The sequence below is a fragment of the Haplochromis burtoni genome, unplaced genomic scaffold (assembly GCF_018398535.1).
Source record: "Haplochromis burtoni strain Fernald_Lab_line unplaced genomic scaffold, NCSU_Asbu1 Contig_112, whole genome shotgun sequence".
NCBI lineage: Eukaryota > Metazoa > Chordata > Actinopteri > Cichliformes > Cichlidae > Haplochromis > Haplochromis burtoni.
This window is the reverse complement of record NW_024582473.1, coordinates 737,461-754,264: the sequence shown is the minus strand read 5'-3', so window position 1 is coordinate 754,264 and position 16,804 is coordinate 737,461. Positions and strand designations below refer to the sequence as shown.

The following is a 16,804-nucleotide window of genomic DNA, read 5'->3' as shown; positions in this document are numbered from 1 at the left end:
TCATGGACAATCAAAGCAACAGTTTGTTTGTGACAAAAAGGTCACTTAAACAAAAAAAGTTGTTTTCACAGAAAATCCTTCATGTACCAAGCTGTGGTGTCAAAGTGCAGTTCCAAACGAATGAACAGAGCTGGATGTCCAAATGCAACCACCTCCAGAGATTTAGTGACCTGTGTGGTTTCATAACCCAAAGCTCCATCAATTTTATGCTCACAGCACTGTCTAACTGAGCTGTGCTGCTGAACGTGACCAGTTTATTTATTCAGTCATCAGGCTAATAATGAAGAACTACACTAAGTAGACCAAGCTTGAAATAATAAGCATTTGTTTTAAGATATAGGAATGTGCCCCGACAAATAATCCTCTTTTTCCAAACTTACTGTAGCTGCTTCTGTGCTGGCACGTAAGGATACAAACACTTGTGGTTAGAAGTTCAGAAAATCCTTGTTACTAAACATTATGTAAAGTCATTATGGGGACTATAGAGATAAGCCCTGCTGTGTCACAAGTGATTTACATGAGATGCCAAATTGGTGATTCTTGCTGCCCAGATTGGCTTTAGCTAAAGGATTTTGGATTGTGAATGGAGCTGTTGAAACTCTTGTCATCAGACACTTGGTCTTTTGTTCAAGGCTTTCATAGATGCTGGCACTCAGTGAATGCTGGTTAAATTAAAAACAAAAGAAAACTCCATTTAGGTGAGAAAAATCAGAGTCTCCAAACGGCAGGAAATCTTGCAAAGAATTGAAGTTAAGGGGAATGAGCACTCAAAGAACAGCTTGGAAGAAAGTTTGAATCTGAATGAACTGTGAATACGAACGTTATATTACTTTATTATTAGCGAGCCAAACAAAACAAAAACCAGAGTAACGTACAACGGCAGTGATCGGGTTTCCAAGCACACCTTCTATTTTTGTTCTGTGGTGGGTTAAATGGAAAATAATTAAAAGGATGTGGTTATTAATCATTATCTTCTCAGTCATCAAAAACTTGTGTCAGTCACAATGGAAAAGAAAGAAAAAGATACTGAACAAGTGAGTTTTCATAATAAATGTATACTTTTGCATGTGTAGTAAAGTAAGGCTTAGAAAAATATGACAGATGTCAAGATCAGGTCCTCTCTGATATCTGTCCAGTAAAAAACAGGCCTACGGCAAGCAGCCATTGAGCTCAGGGCAACAAACTAAGACAGGAAAGCAGCCAGGCAAGCCTGTCCAATGGTAATAAAACCTCCCTACCAGCAACTCTAAATCTTATCTCTAGACATGTTCATACACAAGGTCTGTAAAACTCAGGTGTGACTATGATACATGGGCAGTTTTATCAAAGGTTTTATGCTGGAATGGAATCAAATGGTGAATCAGAGAAACCCTACAAAAGGAAAAAGGTCCAGGACCTGTCTTACGGAAACTTAAAGGACTTGTAATTTACAATCTATAGCTTTTTGCAGAACATGCAGGTATGAGTAATAATAAACATCTTATCTAAATCTCTGAGTAGAAGACACAACAATTCTCCATACAAAAAGGCTTGTGCTGTGAGTTACACGCTTTAAAACCTACTGTTACTGTCATGGTTTAGCTGTATTTCAAAGCAAGATGTCTCCAAGTTTTACCTGCGCTTGTGTTAATGAAGCCGAAGTCCGACTCCCGCAGAAGCGTCCAGTTGCAGGACTCTGCTGTCTGGGTGCTGCCTGTGTTTGTGAACTCTTTTTTTCGACCCGCTGTCGCCCCATTGGGTCCAAAAGGTGCCGTTGAGCCAGGCGCATCACCCGTGTCAGTATATTTACAGCACCTGGAAGTGTGACTGTAGGCAAAAAATACAACACAAGAATCTCTCATTCTGCTTGGAAGAAATTCCTAGATCTTTCATTCAGAAGAACTATTGCCTTTTGTTTCCTGGCTCTGTAAAACAGGGAATGTCATTTAAGATGGTGTAAATCTGCTGTAATACATTTTATTCAACTCGGATATTGAACACATATGTGGGACTTGAGTACTACTCCACTAACAAAATCTCAGGTACACAGTACAGATAGTGCTGTAGGCAAAGCATGCTGGAGTAACAAAATAAGTTATCATTCCATGACAGAGCTGCCCGTGTGTGTACTGTGTGTGTTTTGGTGTGTGTATGCGTCCTTGCTATACAAAAATGAATGTTATCAGTAGCTTCCCATATTTACTCAGGGGGCAGAATCTGCCTGCTTAGGCAAGCTGTGAACACAAAGACTCACTTATAAAGTGTACTGTCCATGTTTGTGTGCAGGCACACTGATGCATACAACCACAGTCAAAGACTCTGTAGATGCATCTCATGTTTATGCAAGTGATTAAATGACTGTGATAATTTTTTACAATGTACTGAAAGGAGACCCTGATATAGTATACCATTTCAACAGGACATCAGAAAGTGAGCATTAATTTAGCAGTTTGAAATCTTTCTGTCATCAAGCTGTGCTAGAAGAAAACCTGTGAAAACCTTAACATCCTAATATTCTTGTAACATTTTTGACTTTAAAATCCAGAAGCAAGATTTTGTAAAAAGCATCCATCACATTTTAACAATGTACCAGCTATGTTTATGAGCCTTAGCCTACTAGTAAGGTTCAACTTTGAAGACAGCTGTGTGATTTCCGTTCATCTTGTAAAATGTGTTAACTTGAATTACTCAGAAGACCTGGGGCTCAAATACCTGGGGCAGGAACTTTTCGTTGTTACAGACCAGTGACCGTTCCAATAAGGTATTTCAAAGTTTGACATGATCAGCAGCCCAGAGTAAAAAAAAAAAATCAATAAAAAAAAAAAAAAAAAAAAAAATCAGCTTGCTGTCTGGCAAGCTGATTGGCCAGCTGCTGGGTCGTTGGGGCCAGTGATTATGTCACCACCAACCACTGTTGTGACTTGTGTGAAACAAACAGGCTGAAGTGACCTTTGCCAACCAGTAATTCTTTTTCTCGCCTTCAGTAGCCAATTTTCACATTAGAGGAAGCCTGTGAGGTTACTGTGTTAAGGAGGCTGTTATTAGTGAAAACTCAGCAGGAATGCTGGCTGTGCTCGACAACACTTCACTTGCATTTCTGACTAAAATAGATGTATGCTGACTGTAAAATATGTAGGAGCATGTGTGTGATATAAAGTATTACAAAATTTAGCCAAAGCAACCTCAGTGTTTCGACAAAAAAGCGGCTAACCCAGCTGCAGTGAAGATGATGTTTACCGTAGTTCACTGTGGAGTCTCTCCTCTACAATTGAGGCCTTAATTCCTTAAGCAAACTGATGACAAGCAGTTTAGCTAAAATATTAGAGAGGATTGTCTTGCAACAGTACTGTGGCTTAAATGGAACTATTAGACAAGTTTCTACTTGTCATACATTTTGCATGGCTCTACCCTACTTTGAACCAGCTCAACTAAATTAGACTTCTTTTTTCTTGTTTTAGTATGGCCCTTTCAGCACTTCCGCTCAATACATGGATGTGAGGGTTTCAAAACATATTATGTAGACCAATGATGTATGAACACATGAACATTTGTGTACATAAGGGCAAACAACAGAAACTCACCCTTCTCAGTGGTCTTTTCTCCCACAGATGATGGTGATACATTTTCTTTCTCTTTTCCTTTGGTGACTTCACCAGACAGTGTGCCCTGAGTTTCACTTTGTTCTAAAAACAGCACATCAAATTTTAGACACAATAGTTTAGTTTACAGCATTAGAGGCAAACAGTAGGAAATCTTTAAGTTTTTTTTTTTTTTACAGTTGGTTTTTTGTCGACACATGAAACATACACACAAAATCTACCAAAACTACCAGAATTTTCAGCACTCATTACTCGCCATAAAATTGTCTGATTTGCAACCAAGTCACAGTTATATACAACCCAATGTATGTGTTTTTTAGTTTATTCCAGTAGTTGGATTATTGTGTCTTTACTGAATACATTGTTTAATCAATCACACTTCCAAGCTGGGAAAATAAGTGAATCTCTGTGGTGACTCTTCCAGAAGGTACTTTGAGTAAAGTGTTCCAAATTAAGGAGATGAGGCTGAAAGTGTGGGTTATAAAAAAGGTACCTCTCTCTGTGTGTAAAAGCATACAGTCTGGTTACTTAAAGTCTAAGCAGTAAAACACAAAATAAGAATGATGTTAAGCACTCCAAAAACACCCCAAAACTGCCATGTCTTAAGTTTATGGAAAAAAAATACGTAGAAACACTTGAAGATGCTTGAAACAATGTTGTCTGGACAGATTAAAATGTTTTTTATATTATACTTTTTGGTGTAAAGCATATGTTTAGGCTTGGAGGAAAAAGGAACTGAACCCAAACAGTCAAGCATGGTGGAGGAAGCATTATGATTTGTGCCTCACTTTGCTACCACAAAACCTGGACACCAAGAGAACAATAAATTCAAAATTGCATCACGAAATGTTACATTTTAACCATTAATTCCAAATGAGATGCTGTATAATGATATGGTAATAAGCCTTGTTCTCGTGTTCATTTTGGGAACTAGCCAGATAAAGCTGTGGTATGGTTGCAGTAACTGGGTTTAACCTGTAGCATGTGGCAAGAATCTGCAGAATGAACACTTCTAAAATATCAACTTGGTCTGAGATGCTGAATTTATTTCAGGTTTGTGCCATGTGGGTGGGAATGGTGGTTTAGACTTCTAATTTATAAGGATAAGGCTTCTGGCAAACAGGAAGAGCCAACGGTAAAGCGCAGTGTGTCCCAATCAAATGCAAGGTCTTTTCTGGGTCCTGAGTATAGTTATCTTTGATGTTAAAACAAGTCCATTTCCCAGACACACCCTCCTCCCCCCTTTTATTGCCAATGGCTCTCTCCCGTAGCCTCATGTCTCTCTTTGCTTCCTTCCCTCCCTGCGATCCATCTCAATCACTGTCAGACATCAGTTAAGGAGAGGTTACCTTCCATAGCCAAATGCCAACTTCAAAACACTGACATGTTAGAGCATGTCTCCCGTTAGCCACCCAAAGACTAACAGGATGAGAACATGTGGCATTAGCTCATCGCCTCTTTAAAATAAATTACAACGTGAAAGTATGTTCACTGCTGTTGTGTCGTGTGTATGCATGGGTACAAATTAGGAATGACTTAATAGCAAATACAAATAGTTGTCTCTGACATATACTTTATCTGTGACATCATAGAGCTGAAACAGTTAAACATACGTATATAAAAACTAACCATGGATTCAGGAACACCTGTGACCTCAACTCAAAGTTTCTGTATGACTCAGTGTTATAATTAGAAGTTCCAAATTGTTGTGTGTGTTTGACTTATTGCTGAAACTCACCCTAGAAGCACGTCTACCCTCACTGGAGCTGCCACCTAACAGTCGGCATTTTCACAGAACCTCAGTGATTTAAACAATACACGCAGGCATTACAGGACAAAAGCTACACTGTCCAGTATCAGACCAAACCTTACAATATACAGTTCAATGTATCAACACTATCAATTATTCCCTTAAACTGAGAAGAGTCAGAAGAGTGTGCAGTGTATCTTGGCACATGTTTAGGAAAAGGTGGGTTACAGGCTGGAAAAGCCCAGAGTCTATCACAGGGCTGACACAGGCTCAAATTGCAAGAGATTAATGGAGCTGCCTCTCCAGAGGGTTAGGGAAAAGTTCATGTCCCAGCACTTGGTCTAATCTAATCTAATAAGATCTGGTGTAAGGTAAATGAGTGGTGTTGAGTGGCTCTACAAAAAGGGACAAATTAATTAGCTATAAGGAGAAAAAAACCTGATATGTGAGAAAACTTGTAATGTTGCGCTTACGTTGTGATCTGCAATATCTTAGTTATTCCTGATATATGTCCAAACTTACAAAGAGAGCATTAATGCCTGATACCTCTGCAGCTTTCAGTGAAAACTTCATCTCACATTCACCATAAACAAGTGTGTCGTTTGTTTTTTGTCTGACTGATCAAAATTTGGGAGACAACCACCATCCAAAATCTGATCTTGTTTTGAAACTCACAAGCTGAGTCCATATCATTAGTTAACATGATGCTCCGATCCTGAAAACTGAAGAGTTTGGAAAGAACAGAGTTGGTCTCGCCCTACTTGACCTAAAAGATTATGTTATGTATGGTATATTGGGGTACCCCTGGATATCAAGCCAAATGGAAATCTATTTAATTAAAACTAGCTAAGACTTAACTTCAAGCTACGCGCAGAGATACAACAGCTCAAGATGAGGCAGATTCCATTTCAGGGATCACTATGAAAATATTCTGAGATTTTCAAGAAATTCCAACTGGAAGGTGACAAACTTAATAAGGCATTCGACTGAAAAAGTCACTTGGATGAGTGACAAAAACGCTACGTCCAGATGAACAGAAGCCATTCACAGTTTCCCACGTTTGACTCAGCAAAGACAGCTAAAACATTTTCAAAGTAACGTGGGAAGGACATAACAGCTTTTTGTAACCTTGTTAGAAGAAAACATTGAAAACTTTGAACAAGTAAAAACATTAAATAATACACCTTCAGATCACCTTCACATTTACAGGACAATAGATATACAATTGTGAAGAGTTTCAAAACACGACCTGAACTCACTATAGATCATCGATATACAATGTAACCAGGTTTAGAACATCTCTTTACAATGTTTAGACGAGTGTTCCCTTCATCACCTTGGAGGAACAATGATCCCCCACCAGAACCTCCACCTCCAATCCCCACATGCCCACAGCATGCCTCAAGGTCTGTTTTTAGACACACCTACATGCATATCCATGTATATACACAAACAGAAAGACAAATATACAAAGCCAACACAAACATAGTGATGTGGTTACTTGCAGCTATTACTACATATGGTCAAAATCCCAACTCCCACATAACCAGTTGGTAATGTGAGTGTAGGAAAGCTCAGCTCCGGGCTTTCTCTGTGACTCAGGGATATAATGAGAAGGTATGAATGACAGTGTGTTTTTCTGCCCACACTCTCTCTGCTTCTCTCTCACTCTCTCAATGTCAGTTTCAGATGACAGAGCACTCTGCTGATTCCTCAGTGTTCAGGAATTACTGCTGATGACACGCAGCCTTTTGAAGGTTGTGTTTTGGTGTGTTTGAAGCGTCTCTTGTCCCCTGGGAACAGGCAGCGCAGCACACCTGTAGCTGGGATTGGATAAGCTTTAATGTAAGCCTGGGCTCAGCAGATCCTGCAGCCTGGGAGCTTACTGACACTGCTCAATGGAGGCTTTGAAGTGCTGATCATTTACAAAAAGGAGGGGTGGTAATGGACACACAAAATGTCTTAAGGGAAGAAACACAGAAGAGGACGAGAAACATGGAGACAAATAGTCAGAGCCATGTTTGACGTTTACCATGTTCCATTTTCTCTTTAATCTGTGCAATAAGTTTGGAAATGACATGTGACACCTGGGAGTCAGTGCAGAAAACACAAGGTTTTACTACGAGTAGTAAGCAGAAAAGCTGTCAGCCAGCATTTTTGAAAATTGGAAATTCTAGTGTGACATAATGACCCGAGGGTAAATGACAGGACTTCTGTCTACTAAGCAATCCTTTCATATGTTTGGTGATGTAATAAACACACAGACTGCGGACCTTAGGTTGCACACTGCAGAAGCTAATTTATTTTACAAAAGAAAAAAAGTCCTGCAGGACAAACAAGACATGATGAAAAATATCATTTCTTATTTAAATCAGCATTGTGAGTAATCAACTGATCAGTCACATCATTCGCAATAGTTTATTTGTAAGCTAAACGTACCCTCAGTTGTTTCCGTTTATTTATTAGAGAAAGAAAGAACGCGGTGGTTCATGCGTCATGAAGACACATTATTCATGTGTGCACCAAGATATGAAGGATGATAACTATGTTTTAAGGTGGACAAGGGCCAGAATTATGGCCCAAGCTCTCACTGTGGTTGTAGAGATCGAATGGCTCGTAGAATCAGGGTGGAACCAAATAACTGATTGTTGATTTTCACAGTCAAATGACTGATTTCAAATTATATAATTACATTTTGAGTATACATTAACAGCACTGACACTGTGTGCTTGAAGTGAAAAACAACTCTAGCATTCAGAGCGGACATTACAGTTAACTAAGTGTAAACCAAAAAACACCCAACTGTGAATTAACCTGCTCGAGTGGAAACATGTCTGTGGATATTCTTCAGCACGTCATACGTTATACTCATTAAACAAGGGGCATAATCTCTTATGAGATAGATGGCCTAACAAAGTTCTTGTTATTTTAGCCTACTAGACATGACTAATCAATCTTAAGTCTGCAGACTAATAAGTCAGACAACAAGGACACAGATGAGAATTTTTTTTACACTAAATATTTGCTTTGGTAAAGACACTAAAATTCTAGTATGGTTGGCAACAAGTGGACAAGTAGTCCTTTTATGTCTCTGGCTGATTCCTGAAATTAATTCAATTCAGTTTTATTTATACAACGCCAAATCACAACAATGGTTGCCTAAACGCATTATATTGTAAGGCAGACCCTACAAAAATACATAGAGAAAAACCCAACAATCATATGATTCCCCTATGAGCAAGCACTTTGGAGACAGTGGGAAGGAAAAACTCCCTTCTAACAGGAAGAAATCAATATTTTAAAGCCTTTATTTAGAAGCATTCTTCTAAATGCCCTAAACTTTGAGGGAAGTCTCCAGAAGAAGAAGAAGAAAAAAAAGAAGAGGCTAGCTGAAGTAACAAAAATAAATAAATAAATAAAAACAGAATTTAACCATCTTAAATTCTTAAGATGGTTAAATAAAAGGCTCCAAGAACAACTGATTGATTTTAGAGGTCTGCCTCTGGTCAGTCTTATAGAAAAGTAAATAAAGCTTCAATATTTTACATTTTAGTTAGAAATGTATTCCATAGGCTCTATTTAAATAGGCCGACTAGAGCAATGGCAAGCAGAAAAAAAACAAAACAAAAAACTATACAGCTAGTACTAATAAAGAAAAAAAAAACAAAAAAAACAACAACAAAAAGGCAGACAAGGTAAACACGAGAACAAAAACAGTAGGAAAGACGAAGACAAATGAACACTGAGATAATCTCTGAAGTCTGTGGCTATGAGAAAAAGAAAGGGGATTTCCACAAAGAGGCCACGGTCCACTTAAAGAAACACAGACCCTCCCCTTTACTACTCAAAAAAGACCTTTCTGGACATACTCTTAAAAGCCACCACTATAAATCAGAAATTGTTCTTAATTATTAGCAATTTTAAATCTAGTTTAAATACAATACTGATTTTAAAGTTTACTTACATGACCGTTAAGGTCTTGAAAGTACTGAAATAACTGGCTGTTTCCTATGAACTGCTGTGCCATGTTACTCACTGGGTTTGTGTGTCTGCATGTATCTTAGGGTACAGTAGGAAAGAATTATCATTTGGCTACAGAAAGGCAAGAGGACGACAGAAGGAGGAAATTAGATAAAGGGGTTAAAAATAAACCCAGTATATTCAGGAAAATGCAACAAAACACTTCAACTTCACCCTTACGAACAGTTTGTGTAGAAACTAAAACATTTAGTTTCTAAACATTTAATTAATCATAATTTAACTCAGTTAAGATGAGACCTTTTGTTTCCTGCTGAAGACTTTCTGTGTTAAGATGTTAGATTTTGAAACATAGATCAGTAAATTATTTTAGGCCTGTGATTGGCAGATGGGCTGTCTGCACCATTCCTTTCATCCGATGGCAGTCACCCTTTCAAACATGTTGTGATCTCAGAGTTTTGACCTTTTTTCTTAGTTGAGGACTTAGGACCCCATTTCATTTTCATTATAGTAATTTAGAGAATTAGTTCTTATTTATTCTTATTCAATTTGAGCTACGCCCCTGTTTCTACAGAGTTTTGGGTTTAACTTCTAATTCTTAGGTTCTTATAAGCTTCAGTTCCTACATTTGAATTTATTTTTTGTGTTTTCTTCCCTTTGCTCTTGTACGCTCCTTTTAGCTGACAAATTGTGTTTGATAGTGCCAAGTGTTAGTCTTGGCATGATCAAATGATGGATAGTAAATAAACATCCAGCATCATAGGCACCTGATATCCTTCTGCAATTTACCTTAAACAGGGAAGTCATTAAGTCAAAACATGGTTCAACTTGTTTAACTCCCATTATGAGTTATGTCCTAAATCCTGAATGTGTTTACAATATCTAATCTTAACCTCTTAACTATTACGCCTCAAAAGGACTCAATCATCAAGCATCAGGCTCCATGAGAGCAAACAAACACATACACCTACACTTCTATTTGTCACAACAGTCTGGGCTTACAAAAACACTTAAATAGCCGAGGAGATCATCTCCTCTCAGACAGTATGTTGTCATTTTTCAAAAAGGAGACAGCAACTAAATCATTCTTGTGGTTTGTTTTTGAATGTTTGTCGCTTTGCGTGCATGAAACCAACAGACTGGAGAAGCTCCATTATTATTGGCATTAATCGGTGGTTAGAACTGCAAACAGCAGTCAGTAACTGATGACAGGGGAGTTGGGTAAAAAACAAAAACAAAAAGGTCTTCGCATGCGCTGATTCAGTCACTAATGTGGACAAAGAAATGAAAAGTCCCTTTAGTGTATTGGTATATCAATGGCTTAAGAGTATAGAGGCCATGACAGGGCAGGAGTAAGAGAATAGATGTTGCAGGGTATGAAGAAGGGAGGAGGGAAAATAACAGCAAAGAAAAGGCTAAGGCTGAGGAGGATGGAGGCAAAATGAGAAAGAGAGAGGACAAGCTGAATAGAGTAGGAAAGAGTTTCACAGGAGAGGATAAGTTAGAAATAAAATTGTAACTGTTCTGTTTAACCATGAACTAAGTTTGAGCTAATCATAAACTACATTTAAGGTAAAGCTTATGTAAGAACCAGAATACTGGAGGAAAAAACAAAATAGGACAAGAGACAGTGGACCCCACAAGTCTGGGGATGACAACTTGTAGGAAGAAGTTATTAACTTGTGATAATAACTTCAGGGAATAAGTTAATTATCTTGTGCAAACAAGAAACTAACTTTTATAAAAACTTAATCTGATGAAACTTGGACAAAGAGGATTGGGAGAGAAAACAGGACATAATGGATGGGAGTGGGCCTGTTTGGCCCTGATCCCCTTTGACCCATGGGTATTGACCTCTACCACACCCTGTCATTCAAAGTGTGCCTCTTAATATGGCTTAAGCCTTACTGCAAGGTCAAAGTTCATCCCCAAAGGGCTAAAGTTCTAACAAGAACTCCAGAGGCTGAGATGCATGAGTAATAAGTAACAAGTAAAAGGCAGGATATGATAAATGTTAGCTTTGACACTGTTAATGTTCTTAGTACAGTGACTGAGAGAAAAAGGGGAGGATGTGCTCATTGAAAAAAATAAACAAGAGGAAGTGCATGAAAAGAATCAAAGCAGTCATTTATCTATTTTCTAACATGTAATTACAGCTGTCAAACTACACAGATGAAAGAATCTAAACAGAATGTGATGCTGCTCATTTAAACCCACAACATTAATGCCATTGTGACATGATAATAGCTTAGTCTAACACAACACCTTTATCCAACACAGTTAGATAAAGGTAAGTTTGATTGGTGATAATGGAGGCAACAGTCAGGTCTACCCTGCAATTTCTCTGTGGGTCAGTATGAATGCCGATTTTACATCCTGTTTGTTTTACCGTTTTTTGCTGTGTTTTTTTTTTTTTTTAGCATTTTCTATTTTTAAAATAGTGCAGCAGAGAAAACTATTTTACACTGTTTGGCAAGAAAAGAGATGACCCAAATGTATGTGTATGCAAAACACGAATAACCCCTTTAACAAATTATGCCCTAGATTTTAACGGAAGTAAACATAATTAAGACAATCCATTAATTATTAAGATGGCACATTCTCTGCTCGAGCCTGAAAGCCAAGTTCCAGCACAATGTAAACAAAGGTGCTTTATTCACATGCATGAGCACAAAACAGTGCTTCTTTCCTGCTCTTATTTGATCCCACACAAGCACGTTTCTCCTTTTACCTCAATTATATAGCAATACACACATACGCCAGGATAGCCAGAGGGACTCCACAGGGTGTAACAGCAGAATAGGTCAATGTTGTGTTGGAGTATGTGAACACACACACATACTTCGAGAAAAGGAAAGCAACCAGGCAGGAAAACCTTCAGGGTCTAACCCTGGAGGAAAGTGTCCGGGGCTCAGTATGATCTGAGCCAGCAGTGCTTTCCTTTCTTTCCTATAAAAAGATAAGCTTTTGTCTTCGCACAGTCTTATCTCCTCTCCCACCTGCAGCCTCTAATCCCATTATCCAACACATTTATACACAAATCACAAATAATTAATAAGGCTCATAATTTCATCTAATTAAGGACCGTGTGCAAACAAGCGCAGAATTTCAAACCAGCTGCCTGCGTCTCATTTAATGAGGAGACATGAGGACACGGAAGCTGTTGTTAAAGTCTCTTGCTTTGTGTTTTTTCTGTGACAACTCCTAACTTATGAAAACATATTTAGATGCAATATCAATATAACTATTCTTTAACTTAAAACAAACTATGCACATGATGAAACAGATTAGTTGGATAGCCTATAAACTGATTAACAGAACAGATCAGTAATCCAACAACTATGTCAGTGATATTTTGAACAGAAATGACATTTTCCATTTCTTTAATTCTGTCATATGTTGATTTGCTGTGCTTTTAATTTCAGTCTCATGTCATATACCATTGGTAGAATTAAATGATTCTTCAAGGGTTTTCTTTGGGACTGAGCACATTGAAATAACAGTACATAGATTTAGCCCCCCATTATAAATGAGGTCATATGTAATAGTAAAGATGTTGTAGTGCAAGACATCAGAGAGGCCAAGGAACTGTAGACCACTCCAGTGACATAAACCATTTTGTACCTTAGAAAATATGGAAGCTACTACTTCCTTGATTGGTTAATTTGCGCTATTGTGTGACTTTGTATTTTATTGTGTTAGTTTTGAGCACTATGTTAAACTGCAAATGCTACACTGCTTTCTTGAGGTGTGTTTTTTTCTATGTAAAGACAAGTGGTGGTGAAAATGGAGGCAAAAGAATTTATATGAATTCAAAACATTTTTAAAATTAGCAAAGAATACTGGGTGAGATTCGCTGTTGGGTAGGGAATTCCAATGATGCCAATGACAATCAAGCAAAGGAAGAGGAGAGGAGAGGAATGTAAGTAGACTAAGTGAAATAAGGATTTCCTGGTAAAGACAGGTGTACTTTGAAAGGACTACCCAAAACAACTACCCTGACCAACTTCTTCTGCCTTACAACACAAATTCAGCTAATAGAGAATTACATCATGGACTGATTGAGTAGGTGTCATTCCAAGTGAACTACCAAAGACAAATTAAGATGAAGGACAATTACAACAAAGCCTTAGGAGAAAAGCTTACTAGAAAGCATTCTCAACTGAAAGGTCATAGGTGGGATAATGGAGGTTAGAAAGGTGACATCCTCTTCCGCTTCTACTCATCAGTTTCGAGGGAGGACTGGAGCCTATCCCAACTATCACAGGGTGAGGCGGGGTGCTCTCAGAACAGGTCGTCAGTCTATCACAGGGCTTCAAACATCTCTATACAATATTTTACTTTAGCAACTCCGATTGCTGTTGAGAAAGGCAATAAATATATTAATCTCAGCCTGACCTTTTTGCTAGCAAGATTTAAAAAGAAAAATTGAAAATAAATAAATAAATAAATAAATAACAAAGGTGAAAGAATGAGATCACAGCCACAAGCGGTGGAAATTAACTTTCTCCAAAGGACGGATGGGCTTTTCCCTTTGCAACAGAGTGAGGAGTTCAGTCATTCAGGAGGGGTTCAGAGTATAGCTGCTGCTCCTCCACATTGAAAGGAGCCTGTTGAGGTGGTCACCTCCTGGGTTCATGTTCCGGTGTGCCAAAAAGTGATCGCTGAGCAAAAAGTGAATGTCTTGTTGGCCTAAAATCTATGAAATATTTGTCACACATATCTCTTGTGAATGCTATCTAGCCATTTTAAGCCAGAAAGAACATTTCTGGCATGAGGCAGAAGCTGCAATCAGTTGTTGACAACAAGACTTTATATATTCTTTAATTACAAAAGTAGAATTCTGACATTAAAAATGTCTTTTACAAGAGAGATCAAGCCAAGAGAGTAGAAGAAATTGCAACCAGTGTAAAATAAGTTGATAATGATGTGGAAAACAGTATGTACAATAATGCAGAGTCATAAAGACATCTGCAAAACAGGTCATTTCTTTACTTTTACGTATAACCCCATTGGAAATCCTGTTGACTTTAGACTATTTACCAATATACGCAAACACACAAACACCGGAAAACATGTTTTGAAACTCTGGCTGAGCGTGTCCTGCCATGTGGACGCACCGTACTAGACCCAGGATACAGTGGAGAGATTATAGCTATTGGCTGATCCTTAACTATTTTTCAAGTGGTTGTCACGAACTGTAGAACAATGTACATCATTCATAATGCACAACACAAAGCAACTTTTCAAACAGCTTCTCATCTGGACACTTGCAGTAGTTGTGCAAGACTAAGACTTTTTTATTTTTTTATATATAAATAGGTCACAAACTTTGGACTCTGACACAATAAAAAAACAAAACAAACAAAAACAAACAAACAAAAAAAAGCATCTCTCTTGTCATTGTTTGTGTGTGGTCATTCCAGTTCTGAGGCCATTTATTTTTTGCTAGCTTGTTCCAACACAGACTATTTTCAACTATTTAAACAGACTAATTTTAAACCCCTCTACCCTAAGAGAATGTTCTGTTAAGGTCTATGAGCTGTGAAAGAATCATACTTGTTTTATATTGTCTTACTCCCTTGTTACGCTGTCTGAAGCAGAAATGACAGCAAAAGCATAAAAAAAATGTAATACACCAAGTTGCAAAGGTAGTATTGTGTGCCTGAATCATTTATCATAAACCGAGGAAGCACAGAGAGGGAGGAAATGGCGCCGTTACAGTTTTCACTAAATGATCCTGAATAGATTCTGACGCAGTGTAGCCACACATACACACACAAACACCCTCCCCCCCCACACACACACGCTAATATACATAAACTACTGCAGTGTGTCCGCAGGAGCCAAATAACAGATGGACAAAGAGTCAAGGTCAAAAACGGTGTGAAAAGGGGATAAAACAGATTTAGAGAACAGATGGACACAAAATTCACCAAATAAAATGATAATAAAATAAAATGCCTTAAAAATAACCCCCCAAAACCCCACTTTCATCTGGGTCAAAAATGTAAAACTGTTTGTAGTACTGGATGTTATAAATGATTAATATGAATAGAAAAGAAATTAACTAATACCAAAGAGATCTATAAAACAGTGGCTAATACACCTTTGACATAAAAAAAAAAGAAGGTAAAATTAGTGCAATTATAGAATTTGAACTCGAAGGTTTGATATTAACAAAACTTTCCTAGACACTGCTGGATGAGCCAGTAGACTATGTTATGTTATACAGGTTTGCAGCAAACCTCTGCTATTCTCAACTAATAACATTCCTTACCCTCTCCTAGTCATTGATGTGGTAATTTTAATGGTAGTTAATAACTGAATCATTCAGATTTCCAAAATGGGTATTACATTATATGACAGCATTTAAATTCAAATGTATGCAGGATACACAGCACTGGTTGGAGGAAACAGTTTGGGGGCATTGAATAAAATGAATGCTGAGTCACTGCACTGAGGCTCAAGAAGCAGGCGGACAGGAAGAAAACAGCGTAGGTATCATGGGAGCCTGCTGAGGAGAACAGGACACTGGCATCTGCTACTACACCAGGGGAGGTGTGGGAAAAAGAAAAAAAAAGAAAAGAAAAAGGAAAGAGACATATGAGGGCAAGAGAGGAAATGGAAGTACAGCACAAAGAGGAAAGGAGAAATGATGAAGTGCAGCAGAGGACTGAAGGGTGAAAAGAGGGCAACAGAGAACCTAATAAAAAAGGAGAATAATAGAAGAGCAGAGAAGGACAGGAAGAGGACAGAAAGCAGAAAGGTCTAAGAGGGGCCAGGATAGGGACAGAACAACATCTATGCGTTCTCAGTGCTTCTCAGCTTGACTCAGCAATAAAGGGAGAATTGAGTGCCTTGAGATTATGCTGACTCAGCCTGCTTTTGGACGTGACCTCAAGGCCCCTATGGTCACAGGATATACATTTTTTCCATGAAAAATGCTCATTAATATGCTATGCAGTTATAATTGTGAATAACAGAGGTTGTAATTAAAGATTTTATATATACATTACCACTTTTAAAAACAATGAGCTTTAAGTGGCTTCAAAGAAAACTGCATTTCCAATATGACATGAACTTGGTGAGAAATGGCACAGATCATAGTTGATGATTAATGGAATTATTTTTGTTAATCATGAATCAAATGGTTTTTAATGAAATGTCAAAAAAGCTGTACAAAGTTCCATCTCTCTGGCAATCCTGCGCTCTAATGCCACAGTATTTTGCTATTCAAGAATCTTAAGCATCAGCATTTGGGACTTTGATTACAGTAAAACCTACCTTTATTAAAAAACAAAACAAAAAAAACTAAGAAAAGAAATTCCTTCTTGAACTAATCTGGATATTCATGGTAGGGCTGGGCGATATGGCCTAAAATTCATATCCCGATATTCTTTAGCTGGATGGCGATATTCGATATATATCTCGATATTTTTTTAAAGCCATAAAGTAAGAACAAAAAGAGTTCTTAGTCAAAGCTGTGTCCCAGATA

At 37.9% G+C, this 16,804-nt stretch overlaps 1 protein-coding gene across 2 annotated transcripts in view; it reads right to left on the bottom strand.

The window, feature by feature from the left end:
• Positions 1-16,804, bottom strand: part of si:ch211-266k8.4 (TBC1 domain family member 10B) — a 73,978-nt gene that overhangs the window by 20,563 nt on the left and 36,611 nt on the right. The window contains exons 11-12 of one of the 2 annotated variants that reach the window (XM_005928362.3): positions 3,561-3,662; positions 1,616-1,806 (exon numbers count right to left, since the gene is read on the bottom strand). In XM_005928362.3, the coding sequence (XP_005928424.1) occupies positions 1,616-1,806; positions 3,561-3,662 (293 nt within the window). The remainder of the gene's footprint in view (positions 1-1,615; positions 1,807-3,560; positions 3,663-16,804) is intronic. The other variant, XM_005928363.3, reaches the window with a different exon arrangement.